The following is an 18,070-nucleotide window of genomic DNA, read 5'->3' as shown; positions in this document are numbered from 1 at the left end:
TTAGTGATATCGTGATTGTGGTCATATCGCCCACCCCTACTGACGAACATGCACTGTGAGTGGACTATGACATGTGGCTTTTTTCTTTTCACACTTTAGTCCCAAACCTAAAACATGAAAGGGAGATGAGCTTCAGTCTTGTAGTGTACGCTTAGCTTAATAGATCTAAAAAGAGTCAAACCCCTGTGCACAAATATGCTTACTTCCCTACAATATAGTATGCCAAAAGTAGTATGTAAAATGGGTAGTAAGTCCAAAACCTCAGTATTCATGAAACAGTAGGCGCGAAATACCCAGATGACCTAGTGCATCCAGCGAGATTCTGAAGTGCACATCCACTAGACACTATAATGTATTATCCTATAACTAGAAGTCATTTTCAAAATGCTGAACTGAAAAAGGAAAAAATCGTCACAGAACCACGAGTCGGGTGGATGTTGTTACTACATCATATATATGAAGTATGTCTGAAATGTATTCATACAATCAGACATCAGAAGACTACAAAGGACAGTTCGGACTGCTGAGAGGATTATTGGTTGCCCCCTAACCCCTTAACACCCCCCCCCCAAGAACTATACACTTTCAGAGTGAGGAAAAAGGCTGGAAAAATCACTCTGGACTCCACTCACCCTGCCCACTACCTTTTTGAACTGTTGTCTTCTGGCCGACACTTCAGAGCTCTGAGCACCAGAACCATCAGGCACAGGAACAGTTTTTTCCCCCAGGCTATCCATCTCATGAACAGTTAAAACTGCCCCTTTGAGCAATAATTAATGTGCAATACACAGCTTAGTCTTTTTATATTATCCAACACATCCAACCTCTTCTGCCATTACATTCCCTTGCACTGTATATAACCGATTTGTATTTAGATTTGCACTACGTATGTGTATGTGTATGTGTGTGTGTATGTATGTATGTATATGTATGTATATATATTCATATATGTGTATATGTGTATATGTATGTATATGTATATGTATGTGTGTATGTGTATATATATATATATATATATATGTCTATTGTGTATTCTATATATACTTTTTTCTTTTCAATATTTATCTATTTTTTATCAATTTTAATTATTTTTTAAAAGTCTTGTTGCTGTTTTTGTAATGTTGTGTACTGGAAGCTCCTGTCACCAAGACAAATTCCTTGTATGTGTAAGCATACTTGGCAATAAAGCTCATTCTGATTCTGATTCTGATACTACTCACCTGCATACCTAAAGAGCGTACTTTATTAATGGCCAAGAAGTACGTTCTTCATCAAATGCAGTTCTCTGGCAGGACCCGAATTCAGACGCGGCTAAAGAAGGAGAGGCTCATGTTTCGAATCAGTGCTTCGGAGTGTATATTTTAAACAAGCCAAGTCACATGATTTCAGCAAATTAGGCTTTTTTTACATCATACAGTTTTAAAGTTTTGAAAACTTTTAGAATGGTTTTTGTTTGACGCTAAGAGGGTTGATGCCCAGAATCAGAGTCCAATAAGTAGTTGATTAGTCAATTTTATAATCACATTGATTTAAACAAGTTTGCGCTGATAGGCAGTCACTGAATTTCCTGTCAATCACCCAAAGTGTCTGAACAAAGCATATACTTAGCGAAAAAAGCTAAATGAAACCCAGGCTGCTGGTGTGAAGGCTGTTCCAAAAGAAAGGCAGCATGATTATGATGTTTTCAAAATGCTGAATTTTTATTTTATTTTTTTTGCCAAATTCTAATGCAGCATCACATGTCTCTTTATTGGAGAAGGCAATCTCAAAATATATTGCAATGAGCTTTGTAAAGAGCTCAAGACAAGATGGCGGACTAAACAAGAACAGTTTTGATTAAAAATATACTTACACTTCAAAATTTAAAGTTATAGATAAAAATAGTTTGAAAGTTTGACTATTTCACCAAATATTTGTGTGCAATGTGTTTTTATACCAATTAAAGAATCGCAACATTAGCTTAGCAACTTGCTAATGCCAAACTATATAGAGCGCAACAGTACCTGCCCACTTTGCCATCCGTCTTGGATGAGGGCATGAACTAAACTCCCATGTAGCATTGCAAATGATGACACCTATAGAATAATTTATGGGGTTTTTACTTTAGGAAACTGACTGTTGCATTCTATTGGAATCAATCATGAGTCGAGTCTCCTGTGTGCTTCGCATGCAGAGTGATCTTTGTATGATGCACAGAGTAGCTGCCTATGGAGGCTGTTCGAAATAAGTCACTTTTAAGCACTTTTCCACCATCAGTACTTAAATGGGTGTTTTTGTTTAAAAACGTTTAAAAACTCAATTTTCAGTTTACTTATGTCATTGTTTCCAAACTATGTGGTAATGGTAAGCGTTTTTTACATTTAGAAAACACCATTCTAGTGTGGATAAGAGGTGCAAATGTAGTAAAATGAATATGTTTTCAAGCAAAAACATATAATTGTGGATGTGGCCTAAAGGCATTCCACCAGCACATTACTCTGTCCTGAGTACGGTTAGCTAACCATGCTAAGAAATCCGGGCCACGAACTGTTTGTAATCGTACCATTCAGAACCGAGTTCAATTAGAAATGCTACTCCAACCATTATTCACCGTGCTTAGAACCGTCCTGCACAATGGTGGGAAAGAACTTCATGATGTTCCATTTCAGTCAAAATGCTGCCTTAGAAGCCAATGTAGGCAGTAGACAGAAAGTCAGCTCACTAGCTTTTGGAACTGAGCCATTAATTTTGTTTCCATTCAAACACTCCAAATATCGGAGCGGTCTCCAAAGTATCACATACAAAGAATATATTGCAAAGCAATTACTTTCTCTAACTTTTTCAATGGGACTGTCATCCAGGCACTTGGGGGATTCAGGTATATCTGTTCACTACGCCTTCATCATTTTAGGATGTGAATAAGATCAGGAAGCGTATCACTGACTCGCAGACTCTAACTGAATGGTTCCTCTGTTCCCTCGACAGTCTCTCATCACAAAGCCACACAGCACATCATCTGTTCAAAGAAACACAATGCTGACACTAATTAACATTGGCACAAAATCAATTTCAAGAGCAAATAAAAGGCCAAAAAGAGAGAGGGTGTCTGCCAGCTCTTGGGAATAATAAGAAACGCAATAATAAACGTGACTGGGTTGGTTCTGGAGGTTAACGAGGAGGTCAGCGCTTGTGGTCATGAATTACCAGGCTCTGGTAAAGGAACTTTCTTCTATAAGCTCTTACAAAATAAATTTAAATAAAATGGTGGCCATACCATGGTGATGTCAGATGGTAATATTATGGTACATTGATATATACCATAGTACTGAATGATTACCATGGAATGATTTACAGTACATGGTACTACTTTATCGAAAACCATGTTATTACCATGGTAGATGTCCACAAACCGTGCTGTTACCATTGTACAATTTTGAAGTGTGAAGTGGAAGCTACTTTGAAACTCTAGCTTCCCAAGTGACAAGCTACTCATAACTTAAAGTTAACCACAGTTTGATCATGGTATTTGCAGTAAAACCCTAATAAACACATAATTAAATATGATAACTAGAGTCATGTTAACTACAATGTTACTATAGTAAAACCAAGGTTAATTTTCATAAGGGTTAAACAAAACTCGCTGTCGTCCGATAAGGGAGGAACCGTTCCGTCTGCCAGGGGTCTGGCTGAGGACCAGACAACGGCGTGTCCGGGGACCGGCGAGCAAGTTTTTCTTTCTCTCCTCTCTCTCTCTCTGTGTCTCTCCCCAGGTTCCCAGGAGGCGGGGTGGACCATCAGCTGGCGGAACGGCCGGAAGGGTAGCGTCTCCCCTCCAGAGATGGGGGGGGGGGGGGGTAAGACCAGTCCGTATAGCACCCCGGCCTGAATCGAGTGGGGGAGGAGTGTGATGAGGAGGAGGGCATGGCTGGGCCGCGCAGAGTCAACTAATCAGCGGGAGAGAGAGATAAAGGGGAGCCAGAGAAGCCAGTTCGGGAGAGAGAGAGAGAGACACGTGGCCGTTGTGTGTGTGTGTGCGTCTATGTGTTTTATGTTATTTTAAGTTTATTTCTGTCATTAAGGTTTACACTGACTGTTCTGCCAGTTCCCGCCTCCTCCTTGCCCATCCTTTACCCATTACACAAATCACAGGTGTAAGCACCCTAAGACTGCAAGGGGTTCAAGTGAATCAGTGAAACATTTATGTAAGTTAGTTCATTTACATGAACTGTCCAGAAGAACTCACATACTCAAATTAATCAGATTTCCCAATGTTAAATATAAGGGAAACATTTATTTTAACATGTTCATTTACATGAACTGCCCAGAAGAAGTGACCCACTTAAATTATTTGGTTTTCCCAGTGCTACATGAGAAAGAGAGGAAGGTTCTGGTTAGTGAATACTACAGTAACATGTCAGAGAGGTTAACACAGTATGGTACAGAAACAAAAAGATTAGAAAAGTCAGAAGCTAAAGACTGTAAAAAAATAACCCTCTGGTCTCAAAACAAATCCCACCTCATGAAACTTGGTCTTGACAAAGTCAAACTACAGTGCCATGGCACTTAAGACCCAAGTGTTAACAGCAATCTCCCCAGCTACAGTGGAGAGATGAAAGGTGAATCTCTGTGTGAGTCAGTGTGGCAGTGCTTGCTGTCATTAACGACAGACACACAGGTGAGCTCTCGGGGGAGAACGGCGAAAAGAACCGACATGAGCAAGAAGAGATGAGCAGTGCGGTAGGTGCCACAAGACACTTGAGCTTTTCTTCAGGCCTCTGCGTCTCACATCACTTACGAAGGGCTGTCGACACGGACATGCTGTTAGCCAAAGTAATTACACCAATAGCAGTAATTGCTGACAGTGTTTCAGCTAATTACATGGAAGATTTTTGCAAATTCTATTTATGACTGCGGAACAGTTAAGCCATCTAATAATGGTTCTTATTCACTTATAAATGTGCACAAGTCATGAAAATGATGAATGCACATTAAATTAAAAACACTCCAGCATAAAACACACCCAAATGATCTCCATATAAGGCTTACGAAGTTTATTTAAGGGTGCACAACCTCTGCTAAAAAGCCATTTGTCACTCTCTGCAAACTATCTTTACGATCTGTAAAAATACACTCTTGTCCGAGACCACGAACAGCAAGATCTTCGAGCAAAGCCAAGTGTGCTGTTCTCGAAACTAGTTGCAACATCTTTATTCCTAGACTACATGTAATCAGCTGCATTTTAAGGCAGAAACTATTCCAGATTGTGTAATACCACAAATATGATTTTTGTTTTTATCCTACATTTAGAATATATTTAGATCCAGACTTATTGATTCAACATGTTTTCTATTTTCAAAGCAATATCTAAATTACTTTATCGTTACGTAGTGGACAATAAAACAAGTGAACAATCCCTTAGACTTACATTGATGGAGTGTCCCAACTCGAGACCTATCTAGAGTAGTGATCGACCGATATCGGGGAGTTTTTTTAATGGCTGATGCTGATATCTAGTGAACAGATTGGTCGGTAGGCCAATATGATGCTGATATACTGTGTATAATATCACACAGTTCAATATTATAGTAAAGTAGTTGTACATAAAATTGCTAAAAATTGTATACACTTTTTTAATCACAATTATTCAAAATTTCACAACAAAACTTTAATTTTGCAAAAATAGAACATAAATCTTAACAAAATAAGATTTTTGTGCATTTTAGATGGTAGATAGCAGCTTTTCCTGGTTTCTGTTGAGTCATCACAATTTAATCATTTGTTTGCACATAAAGAAAATGTTAAAACTAGTGCTGTCAGTCAATTAAAATATTTAATAACAATTAATTGCATGATTTTTCATGGATCATCACAGATTTTGAAAGTCCCCCACTCGGACGGCTATTTTTACACAGAGAAAATAGGATGTATCTGACCAGAATTCCCATTATCTTTAGAAAGCTGACTAACACTACACTACTGTTGGGGAGTCACAACAGATGCAGGTAATCACACAAGCTCAATCTCTCAATCTCTCTCTCTCTCTCTCTCTCTCTCTCTCTCTCTCTCTCTCTTTCTCAGAAACACACACACACATTCATGTTTCTCCATCTTTCTCCAACAGCCCAAACCACCGTTACTAGTTGTAAAGTGACGTTTTCAATTTAGTGACGGAGGCTTGTGCGCATCTTTTCAACTATCAATGGCAGATCCTGATCTGTGGTGTAAGAAAGTAGTTCCATGCACAAATGCATTTTTTTTTTTGTGATAGTCTTTAGTTTTTCCTCATTTTTTAATTTACTTGTTCTTTAAACAGTTATAAAAAGCAATATCACACAAGTTGTATGTAAATCAGATCTGATGTAGGGCCATACAACAATCTTGCTCATGTGATATTGCTTTAATGCGTCTCAGAGAAAGGTCTATTAGCACTTCACAGGAAGAAAACGGTGGATTTGGGCAAGTTTTGTGAGCTCGGTACAGTTTAAATGAGACTGTGTTGCACACCGGAATATTATTATGCTGACAAGTTGGCATGTAGCAAAACTAACTGTGATTTGCCATTTACATGTCTCACACTGCTCTTTTACATGCAAGCAGGGGACTTTCTGTGGCGTCACGGTCAAAACATACCCGCCAAATTTAAAAACCTTTCAGCAGACTACTAATCTAGAGACCAGAATATCACAAAAACTTGATGGCGGGCGCTTTTGAATAAGAGCCAGCAAGCACTAACTAAAATACCTAATTACACAGCTCTCTGGAATACTCGATTCTGGTTAGTCAGTCGTAATGTCAGTGGTCAAATATCCTTGAACATAAAGTTATATAAATCTTTCCAACTTACGTTATGTGCTCCTGTTCTCTCTTATCACTCCAACATGATCACTCTGCTGAATTACTGATCAATGGGATCCCCCATTTTGCATCAATTCAAAGAAGTTCACCTTTCCCCATGGCACTATTAAACCTCCAAGACACGAGATCCCATGGAAACCAGGAAGTAATCATGTTCACATAAACATAAGCAAGCATGAGTCGGTAGCTGCATTGTTGCTGTAAAATTAAATTTTTACCCCACTGATGGCTAGGTGTACAAATGTTAGGGTTTGTGTTAGGGAGAAAATGAATAAAACATGCATTCTTACTCACTGTATTATTTCATTTGCAATTAACTTTTTCACCTAAACAACACTTCCAGCTTTGGCCACTGGGGGCAGTGGTTGGAATTTCGGTGGATTTTGAGTGTTTTATTTTTTATTTTTTCTAGAGACTACTGTACATTCCAACCACCTAGCAATGCCATAACAACTATCCAAAACACCCTAGCAACTACATTGCAACATGCTAAAAACCAACCAGAACACTTTAAAAAACTACATCTCAACACCCTGGGAAATATCAACAACACTCTAGAATTGTGGTGGAGTGTTTTCCATGGGCAAGCACCACTCACATGTTCTCCAGAAAAAAATCTACTTAATGCTTCATATTTAAACATTATCTACTGTAGAACTGCCAAGACTAGTGATAGAAAACTATTGCACAATTTGACAATTTCAATATGACAAATGAACCACAAGTAATATTGGCTCAGATTTTTTACAACTCTTTATTTTTACTCATATAATCGCACTGCCAAAATTAACAAAATTTTAAAAAAGACTGAATAGAGAAAAGTGAAATAACCATTGACATTTCAAAGATAATAACTGGACGCCACTCACTGAATTTAACATGCAACATAGAAAAGTCATGTGACAACAATCCTACTGTTTGAAACTGTTATTGCTGTATATTTCATACTGCTTCACATATTATTTAAAAGCTATTATACAGTATACAGTATACTGCACGATAAAAATATACCGAGTTGTATTTAGAACCAAAGCTTATCGAAAACCCTTAGAGAAAATACTGTGGATGTATTGTGGAACAGTGATGGTATCACTAATACCATGGTATTTTAAAACAATGGTACTACATGATTAACATATTAAAATACCATGGTATTTACATGGTACTCCAAGGTACTTCAGAGAATACCATGGCATTGTCATGGTGTTACCAAAAATATGGAAGCACTTTGGAACAATGTCCAAAAAGCAACTTGTCTTGTTATAAATGTAACCATATATATATATACATTTTGCTGGCTGAATTTCCCAAAGTGACTGTGTCTGCACCCTTATATTATGTAATACTTCAAGGATTTTGTCAGATTTTGTTACAAACTTGAGCTAGATCTCTGTTCAAACAGGACAAGCAGAAAACAAAGACTGTTCTCCCAAAATTCCATTTAGTTTTCTTTGGACTCCTTATGTAATCTTCCATTATAACACATTACCAGAAACCCGAGTCTTTTACATCTGAATTTCTTTCCTCTTCTAAATTCAAATATCCTTCCCCTACTGAACACTTTCTCTCACGCTGGTTTAAAGCGACAGCTAAATGCTAAAAATTGGGTGTGTGGCCCTTAGCGAGTTTAGTATTTCCTCACTAACAGACTGAACAGCATAGAAATATGAGGGTTTCATAACTGGGTGTATCTTTAATATTGGGCACTGAAAAGTGAATGGTGACCAGAACTTTTAAGCTCCAAAAAGCACATAAAGGCAGCATAAAGTAATCCATACACCTCCAGTGGTGAAATCCATGTCTTATTAGGCGATCCAATTGAATTTGGGTTAGAACAGACTAAAATATAACTCCTTTTAAATCAGTCATCATCAGTCTTCATGGCGATCATGATTTCAAGCTCTATTACACTTTTTGCACTCTGAACATGCGTCAAGCACTAAGAAGTGTAATAGAGCTTCAAATCATGATTATGCCTAGAGACTGCAATGGCAAGATGAACAGTGAAAAAATTACATTTTGGTCTGTTCTCCCCCAAAACCGACTGGATCACTTTAGAAGATATGGATTAAACCACTGGAGTCATCTGGATTACTTTTATGTGGCCTTTATGTGCTTTTTGGAGCTTAAAATTTCTGGTCACCATTCACTTGCATTGTATGGACCTGCAGAGCTGAGATATTTTTCTAAATATCTTCAATACAGACAAACAAACATGTATTATGATTAAATATTTTTGATCTTTGCAAGCAACATATAAACTACAAATTACTAATTACTTTTCTAAAAATGTAATCAGAATACTAACAACTTTCTAATTTACTTTTTAATTCACATTACTAATGACTTTACTTTTAGCTACTTTCTAAAACACCTTTCTGCTCAACAGATTTTAAACAATGTCTATTTTTGCTGTTTTTCTTTGTTGCGCACAAGTCACACTCACCACCACACGTTTTACCTTACAATGACTCATTAGTGACTCTTCAGCTGTCACAGAAATGGAAACGGACGTACATATGAACATAATTGTTTTAAATGTATTCTACTTAAATTAGATTATTTTAGATATATGTATAACCCTAGTAATGTACTTAAAGGTAATTAAACTACTTGAAAGTCAGTCACTGTAATCTGATAACAAGAATTTAAAATGCAATGTGTTACACTACATTTTGACTAAAAAGTAATTTGATTACAGTAACTACTTTGCAATCCATTTACACCCAACACTGATTATACATTAGTAGATGCACCAAACCATGAATTAAAACTTCACAAGGTAATACAAATCTCACCCAGATTAAACTAAATATGGGTTTAGTTGAAAAGAGGATAAAAATGGTTTGCATTGACCACAATGTGTTTATGTGGCAAATTATTGTCTCTCGAGGGCATAAAAACCATCTAAATTGAAGTGACATTTAGAAACCCAACAGCTGTTTTAACACTATTTTTTTTTCATGGTGGTAATATCAATGCATTCTAATAATTGAAAATAAGTACATTTGTGTTTCCTGTTGTACAATAAATAATTTTGGTACCGTGTTGGGTCACCACTTGATGTTCATGGTAAATTCTGGGTCTTGAGACAAAACCAGTTGACAAACACTGAACTACAATCCACTTACAAGAGACAAGAAAACTCTTCTAAACAACAGAAGGGTTTGAGGCATGCGACTCTGCGGGGAGCTGCGATTTATGGTTTATGTGACATTTAATGGGGCTTTTTCTTTCCGTTTCCACTCTCTGACGTAGCACGAGAGCTTGTGCAGAGAGGAAGCATATGGTGTTGATGTAAGAGCTTTGCCAGGTGTGGCTGAATGTGAGCTTGGCTTCGGCACACAAAGACATTGCAATAGATTACACAGCTGGGCTATCAGTTCTACAGGCTAAAGCTAGAAGAACACAGGAAGTGTTTGGCCACAGTTTTGCCATTTGAGACAGCAAAGGATTTATTTTGTTGTAACGCAGAATTGTTAGTCAGATCGCTTAGTGTGACCTGTTCACCGTTGACCAATTAATTGCATTTGTGATTAATCTTTGCTTCAAACGTTGTTCTAAAAGTGTCAGATCGTTGTGGTCCTGCAGTGTGGTAGCTCGGACGGATGTCTATTGAAGAACCGGTCTGACCTACAAAGCCAAAATCCAGTAACTACACCAACAGTGAAAGTTCTGATTGTCCAGACAAATGTGGATATTAAAATCACAATTTCTTTTTCTGAATCTGATTTAGATTTTTGAACCAAACCTGTCTGTCACAGGACAGATGATGGTCAAGCCCCAATTTCGATTAGAACTCAATTTTGACAAAATGTGTAGATACAATGTTTCGCATTATTTCAAGTTCACTCTGGAAAATGAAATTCCAACTGTACAAAACAATTATCTGAGTTACCATAGACTTTGTCAGTTCGAACCAGTCTGGCCATTCTCTGTTGATCTCTCTCATCAACAAGGCATTTCCGTCCACAGAACTGCCACTCACTGGATGTTTTTTGTTTTTGGCACCATTCAGAGTAAATTCTAGAGACTGTTGTGTGTGAAAATCCCAGGAGATCAGCAGTTACAGAAATACTCAAACCAGCCCATCTGGTACCAACAATCATGCCACGCTCCAAATCACTGAGATCAAATTTTTTCCCCATTATGATGGCTGATGTGAAAATTAACTGAAGCTCCTGACCCTTAACTGCATTGTTTTATGCACAGCACTGCTGCCACACGATTGGCTGATTAGATACTCGCATGGATGATTGTTGGTGCCAGACGGGCTGGTTTGAGTATTTCTGTAACTGCTGATCTCCTGGGATTTTCACACACAAGTCTCTAGAATTTACTCAGAATGGTGCCAAAAACAAAAAACATCCAGTGAGTGGGCAGCTCTGTGGATGGAAATGCCTTATTGATGAGAGAGGTCAACAGAGAATGCCAAACTGGTTCGAACTGACAAAGTCTACGGTAACTCAGATAACCACTCTGTACAATTGTGGTGAGAGGAATAACATCTCAGAATGCTATTCTGAGATGCGGGTTGGTGCTGTTTTGGCAGCACAAGGGGGACCTACACAATAATAGGCAGGTGGTTTTAATGATGTGGCTGATCGGTGCATATTCATTGATTATAAGTACAAATTAAATCTATGTTAATTTTATTGCAAAATATTAATATATATTGAAATGTTTAAGTTGTTTGAAAGTTTAGGGAGACAGGCTTGATTACATAATTTGCATTGAATTTCCTGATTGGTGGAATGTTCACCAGGATTGTGGGTAGTGTAGTTCTTCATTGAAAAGTTGGCTATAACACACTTTTTTTTTCTTTTTTTTTTATGGAGTTGTACTCACACTGACATGTCATTTCTACAGAAGCAGATATCATGACCTTAGCTCATGGTAAGTCAGTCTGGAAAGGTTTTTACATTATCACTAAAAATCTAATTCTCTATGGAGAAAATAAATTTAATTTAAACTTCCTGAGCCCTATTATTGTCCATAATTGAACATGACATTAGTTTAAACACTTACCTGGAAATTTCCAGCATAATCCTCCTCTTGGTCACCATTGTGTCCTTCTTTGAGTACAATAAGTGTAAATCCTCTGAAGTATGCAGGGTTGGTCGCATACAGGGTTACTGGAAATAATCACAATAATAATACACAATAGGTCACATGACCTGAATGATTGCTTTCACAAGTGCACAAACTCAAAGTTTCACATAAAATAATAGGTATCTGACTCATTTTATTCACCAAGGCCTATATTTCTAACCATTCCTAGTCTTTAAAATGCTCAGAAAAAAATAAATGTTTTTGAGTAGTTGAGAAAGTGCATGATAATATTTACTTCTAGGGTAGTCTATTCATGGAAACACTGTATGATTGTTGTTTACTGAGTGTATCGGTAACACTTTGCTTATATTAATTACTACAAGTAATCATATATTTTTTTATATTATAATAAACTGATATAACATCAGAACTAACATGAACTAACAATGAACAATAGTATATTTATAAATTAACATTAACCAAACTGATACCTAATTAAGGATATGTTCCATATCCACTCCCACACCCCCCTGATGGCCATTGTGTAATTCACACCCTGGATAACACTTTATAATAACCTTCATTATCAGACACTGTCACAAATATAAAGATATAAACAGATAATTATGTTTTTTTCATTCATATTTATATTTGAATGTACAGATGCTACTTATTTTTACTTATCAAAGCTTTTCATAATGTTTGTAAATGACTGTTTGTTTTTTTTTTTAGAATGTAGGCTACTAGCCATCAAAACATAATCCATCCACTGGCATGACTATCCTGATTCAATTTCTCATAGTGTCCCTGTAACCCGAGAGTTTGTGTTTAGCTGAGCATTATTGGGCACCAGAGGTGTGTGCAACAATAGGCAGAATCAAAGGGGACACCGGAGCTTGTCACACTTCAACTATGAATTTTTCTCAGGGTGGATTTATCTTTGAAAGTCAGTTTCTGTTTAAACAGATACATTGATGTGTTGACTACATAAGCATGTTTGAACATACCATTCAAAAACACAGTCAACAAAAGTTGACCCCTCTAGAGGGGAAACTTCTGTTATGTCCACAATAATTTGAGGAAAATTACCTTGTTTTGAAATATGAAAAACTAAAGTAAAAAAAAAACATCTTTTGCAACATATATTTAAAATGTATATTTTATTTAGAGGCTTTTCGGCAACGCTTTACATGAATGTGCCCTTAATTTATTTATTTTTTTTCTCCCCAATTTGGAATTCCCAATGCGCTCTAAATCCTTGTGGTGGCGTAGTGACTCACCTCAATCCGAGTGGTGGAGGACAAATCTGAGACTGTCAATCCGTCCATCTTTTCATGTGGCTTGTTGAGCGCATTACCGCGGAGACATGTGTGTTGTGTGGAGGCTTCACGCTATTCTCCACGGCACCACGCACAACTCACCACGTGCCCAACTAAGAGCGAGAACCACATTATAGTGACCACGAGGAGGTTACCCCATGTGACTCTACCCTCCCTAGCAACCGGGCCAATTTGGTTGCTTAGGAGACCTGGCTGGAGTCACTCAATACATCCTGGATTCGAACTCGCAACTCCAGGGGTGGTAGTCAGCATCAATACTCGCTGAGCTACCCAGGCCCCCTTGAATATGCCCTTAATTAAGTGTTTATAAAGAGGTTTATTAATGACTACTTAGTAATTTACAAATGCAGTATAAATCATTGATACGCAGTTATACGGTAACACTTTATAATAAGGTTCCATTTGTTAACATTAGTTAACAACATTAGTTAACATAAACTAACAATGAAAAATACTTAATAAGCATCTATTAATCTTAGTTACTGTTAATTAAAACATATACTAATACATTTTTAAAACCAAAAGTTGTATTTGTTAACATTAGTTAATGCACTATGATCTAACATGAGCTAACAATGAGCAATTGCATTTGTATTAACTAACATTAACAAAGATTAACAAATGCTGTAAAAATATATATTGTTAATTGTTTGTTCACGATACCTAATGCATAAACTAATGTTAACGAATGAAACTTTATTGTAAAGTGTTACCAACCTTTTAACTTACATGTTATAAATGCTTTATAAATGCTTTTAAAATAAATGCATATTAATGAAAGGCATAAAATAACCTATGTCATGCTTTATGTCAAAATGCAGGGAAAAAAATTATATTATAGTCCTTCATATAATAAAACCTGATGACCATTTAACCATACTGAACGTTTCTAATCTTGTTGGCTTCATTTTATTAAATGCTTGTATCTTATTAAATGCTTGTAGCTAATGCTGGATAAGTGTTATTAAGCCTTTATAACATGTGAGGTAAATGGCTCACTATTTGGCAGGTATGAAAGTAACCCTTTTTCATGATGTTATAACCACATATAATTTACTTATAATGCATTTATAAATTAATTATTAGGCATTTATTAACTCTTTTATAAACCCCTAACAAAGGGAACACCGATGTAAAGTGTTACCAGCTTTTCTCCTACATTTAAACAGTTTTTATGAAAAACAAAACAATTATATTCACTTTCTTTACCTAGCAGCTAACAAAATATGCCATTTGAATTTTAGTTTGGAGAATATAATAAAAAGTTAAGACAGTTTTGAATTAACTGTGCAAAGCTAACACAGATAGGCAATGTTAAAGAAAACGACTTTCAAAACCATAAAGATACTCTTATTTGGCTATTGTGATGCCCAAAACTGCTGTGATACCCAATCATGCTTTTTATGTATAGGCAGCGCTGGTGGTTTTGAGACACAGCCGTTACCTCCGGCGCGCACTCTGTGAACGGTCTCTGTAACAGGCTCAGCAGCCTAAACAGTGACAAGTACCTCGGTAACTGCTGGAGGGCTGATAGTGCTCCGGGTCTCCTTCCACTCGAAGTCTGAACTCGCTGTAGCTTTCTATCCTGCCCGCAGCTGCGTGCGGCTGAGCCCGCGTTATCCAGCTGCAGTAGCCGTCAGATGGAGCCGCTCTGTCCGCCGGTTCCTCCGGCACACTCACGCAAACGCACGTAGTGAACAGCACCAGGACACCCGCGCTCCACATCTCCGATCGCTTCGCTTTCATTATGGCTGTCTAGAGTGTTGAAACTCTAATGGAAACTAAACTTGGCTGTAATAACAGACTCATATACGCAGCTGCTAATATCTCCGCCTTGTGTTATATTGCCATCCTGAAGAGAAGAGAAGAGAGCTCGGGAATCGACAGCTCAGCAGATCGCCTGTCGGAGGCGCATTGAGAGCGGACTGACTGTAGTGCTGCTGTCTCACACTGACAGCTCAATGGATTCAGCCACACACACTTCAAACAAAGACCACATGCTCAGAGCAGAGAGAGCGCCAGTGTTCCGATATTATGTACTTGGTGCGAATAGTTCACACTTAAAGGAATAGTTCACACAAAATGAAAATCATGTCATTATTAAAGGAATGTTCCAGCTTCACTAAAAGCTAATCTCAATCGACAGCATTTGTTGCATAGTGTTGATTAACACAAAAATTAATTTAAACTCGTTCCTCCTTTTCTTTAAAAAATAAATAAATAAATAAATAATGGAGGTTACAGTGAAACACTTACAATGGGAGTGAATGGGGACAATTTTTGGAGCGTTTAAAGGCAGAAATGTGAAGCTTATAATTTTATAAAAGCACTTGCATTCATTCTTATGTTAAAAATCATGTATTATTTGAGCTGTAAAGTTGTTTAAATAATCATTTTTACAGTGGTTTTAGTGTTTTAGGGTTTGTTGACATTACATTGTCATGGCAATGAAGTTGTAAAATTGGATATAACTTTACATAGAAAAGGTTAGTAAGTGATTTTATCACACTAAAATCATGTTTACAGGCATATCCTTTATGTCTTGTGGCTATCCTTTTGAAAAAGTATTTTAACGTTAAAAAATTTGCCCCCATTGACTTCGTTTGTAAGTGTCTCACTGTAACCTCGATTTTTGCATTTGTTTTTTTTTTTTTTAAAGAAAAAGAGGGAATAAATTTTTGTGGTGATTAATATGATGCCATGTATATGTATATATATGTATTACAGTATATAATATATATTATTGGATATAATTAACAGTGTTGGGGAAGCTACTTTGAAACTGTAGTTTGACAAGCTACAAGCTACTCATAATTTTTAGTTAAGCTACAGTCAAGCTACTCTTTTGAAAAAGTTAGCTACACTACAAGTTACTATCAAAAAGTAGCTAGCTACATTACTTAATACTTAATGAGGCAATATTTTTTATGTTACTATCAAACCAATAATATTAATAACAAAATTTACACTAATGACATTTATTAATTAATGTATTAAATACATTTAATGTTTAAATATATTACATTTATTTAATACATTTAATGAATAATAACATTAATACAGTTAATAATGGCCATAAAATAAAACACAACAGTATAAAATAAAAACAAAAAAGTCCAGATGCCATTAAAAAAATCTTTTTTATACTATACTTCACATTTTTCAGTCCTGCTGTGGCCAGGTGTAGCCTACTTCCCTAAAGATCAAATTTTTATGACAAACTCTCCTTGGGCTGGCATTTTTTGTTCTTGTCACATAATATTTAGTGTGGATAGTATGTGAATAAAGACTCAGGGCTTGTTTCTCCCCTCACCTGGGTTCATGTTCATTGTATTTACTGACTTTTTTGTGCCAGCTTTACAGGTCACATACAGAGGTTGCTCTACAAATATTTGTTTGCTTTGTTCAGGTCCAAAAAACGTGGATGGATGGTCATCCTAGATTGTTGCATAATAATACATGTCATAAATGTCTTATTTTACCAATCATTTTATTTATTTTACATGAAAATAATAGTTAATTAAATGCTAAGAAATGGAGAAATCAAATAGTTCTGCATGATAGTAATTATTATAATAATATATACTGTATATTTATAAATATTATAATAATAATTCACTCACTGCTCCCAATAAACCATAGATGATGAGAAGTGAAATAAACATATTTAGAACAGAAACAAAATTCCTCAAAAGGCAATATTAACTTTTTTAATTATTTTATTTAAAATAGTAAAGGTATGCTGTTGTGTGATCTGTTAAGAACTAAGTGTCTGAAACATTCTTTGTTTCATAGAAGAATAAAATGGTGTTCTTTTATTAACCATCACACAATCTCTTCTTATCAATGTTAGCTGTAATAAGCTCTCAGTAGATGGCGGTAATTCACTATTTTTGTTTGTGATCTCCCATTACAAAAGAAGAAGATGACGCTGCCTGATTCTGAGCAGCAGACAAAAATATGCTGCCAGATAGTCGGACGTTTTGCCGGTAAAAGTTTGGCTTCTACACAATAAGGAAGGCTATTATTTATAACCTGACCAACATGATGTAGTGTTTGGTCACGCTACACCACTACTTGCTGGAAAAAGTAGTTCGCTATTGGAAAAGCTACTCTGTTTTAAAAGCAGCTGAGCTACTGTCATGCTACTGAAAAATGTAGTGAAGTTAGTAGCGTCGCTACATGTAGTTAGCTACTCCCCAACACTGATAATTAAGTGTTTAATGCAGATTTAAATAGTTGTTTAAACATCTATGAATCAAATTTGACATACAAATATTTCAAATTTTCTCAAATTTAGCCCCAACCCCCATAATGTTCTCTAGCTCTCCTACCTTCTCCACTGTACTGCATGAACCAGTCCTCGTAGGTTGCGTATTCATTGCAATGCATATTAAATCTATGAATCCTCCAAAAATCCTCCAAAAATAGACAAGTGAGATTAAGAGGAGGAGGGCTCACTATTTGGCTTGTATTGCAGGTATTGAATGTTTCACTGTCCAAGTGTCCCCCTTTTGGGTTGATTCTGCGCACCCCTTTGCATGGCACTATTTGTTGTATATGTTGCATACCCTGTTGTTTCACTACTGCCAGAGACAGAACACTGTAGAAGAGAGCACTCCAGAGAATCCAGAGAACACAGTAAATTCCTCACTAAATAACCACTGTTGCCGTAGATTTGCAGCTGATTATTTTCACATGCAAAAGAGCTTTGCGGCAAACTTGTGGCAAATTGTCCATTGTGCCCATCTCGTCTCTCTCTCTTTCTCTCTTTGTACAGGTGCGTTCTGGTTTGCCTGCATGTAAGCACGGGATAGGCAAATCAATCGGTGTGTACTTTTAAA

General features: G+C 36.7%; 1 protein-coding gene across 1 annotated transcript in view; it reads right to left on the bottom strand.

The window, feature by feature from the left end:
• Positions 1-15,067, bottom strand: part of LOC127417022 (spondin-1-like) — a 313,995-nt gene extending 298,928 nt beyond the window's left edge. Inside the window, exons 1-2 of the mRNA XM_051656706.1 lie at positions 14,735-15,067; positions 11,863-11,969 (exon numbers count right to left, since the gene is read on the bottom strand). Of these exons, the coding sequence (XP_051512666.1) occupies positions 11,863-11,969; positions 14,735-14,972 (345 nt within the window). The 5' untranslated portion in view covers positions 14,973-15,067. The remainder of the gene's footprint in view (positions 1-11,862; positions 11,970-14,734) is intronic.
• Positions 15,068-18,070: the final 3,003 nt, after the last annotated feature.

This window comes from Myxocyprinus asiaticus, chromosome 26 (assembly GCF_019703515.2).
Source record: "Myxocyprinus asiaticus isolate MX2 ecotype Aquarium Trade chromosome 26, UBuf_Myxa_2, whole genome shotgun sequence".
Lineage (NCBI taxonomy): Eukaryota > Metazoa > Chordata > Actinopteri > Cypriniformes > Catostomidae > Myxocyprinus > Myxocyprinus asiaticus.
This window is presented reverse-complemented; position numbering and strand designations above follow the sequence as displayed.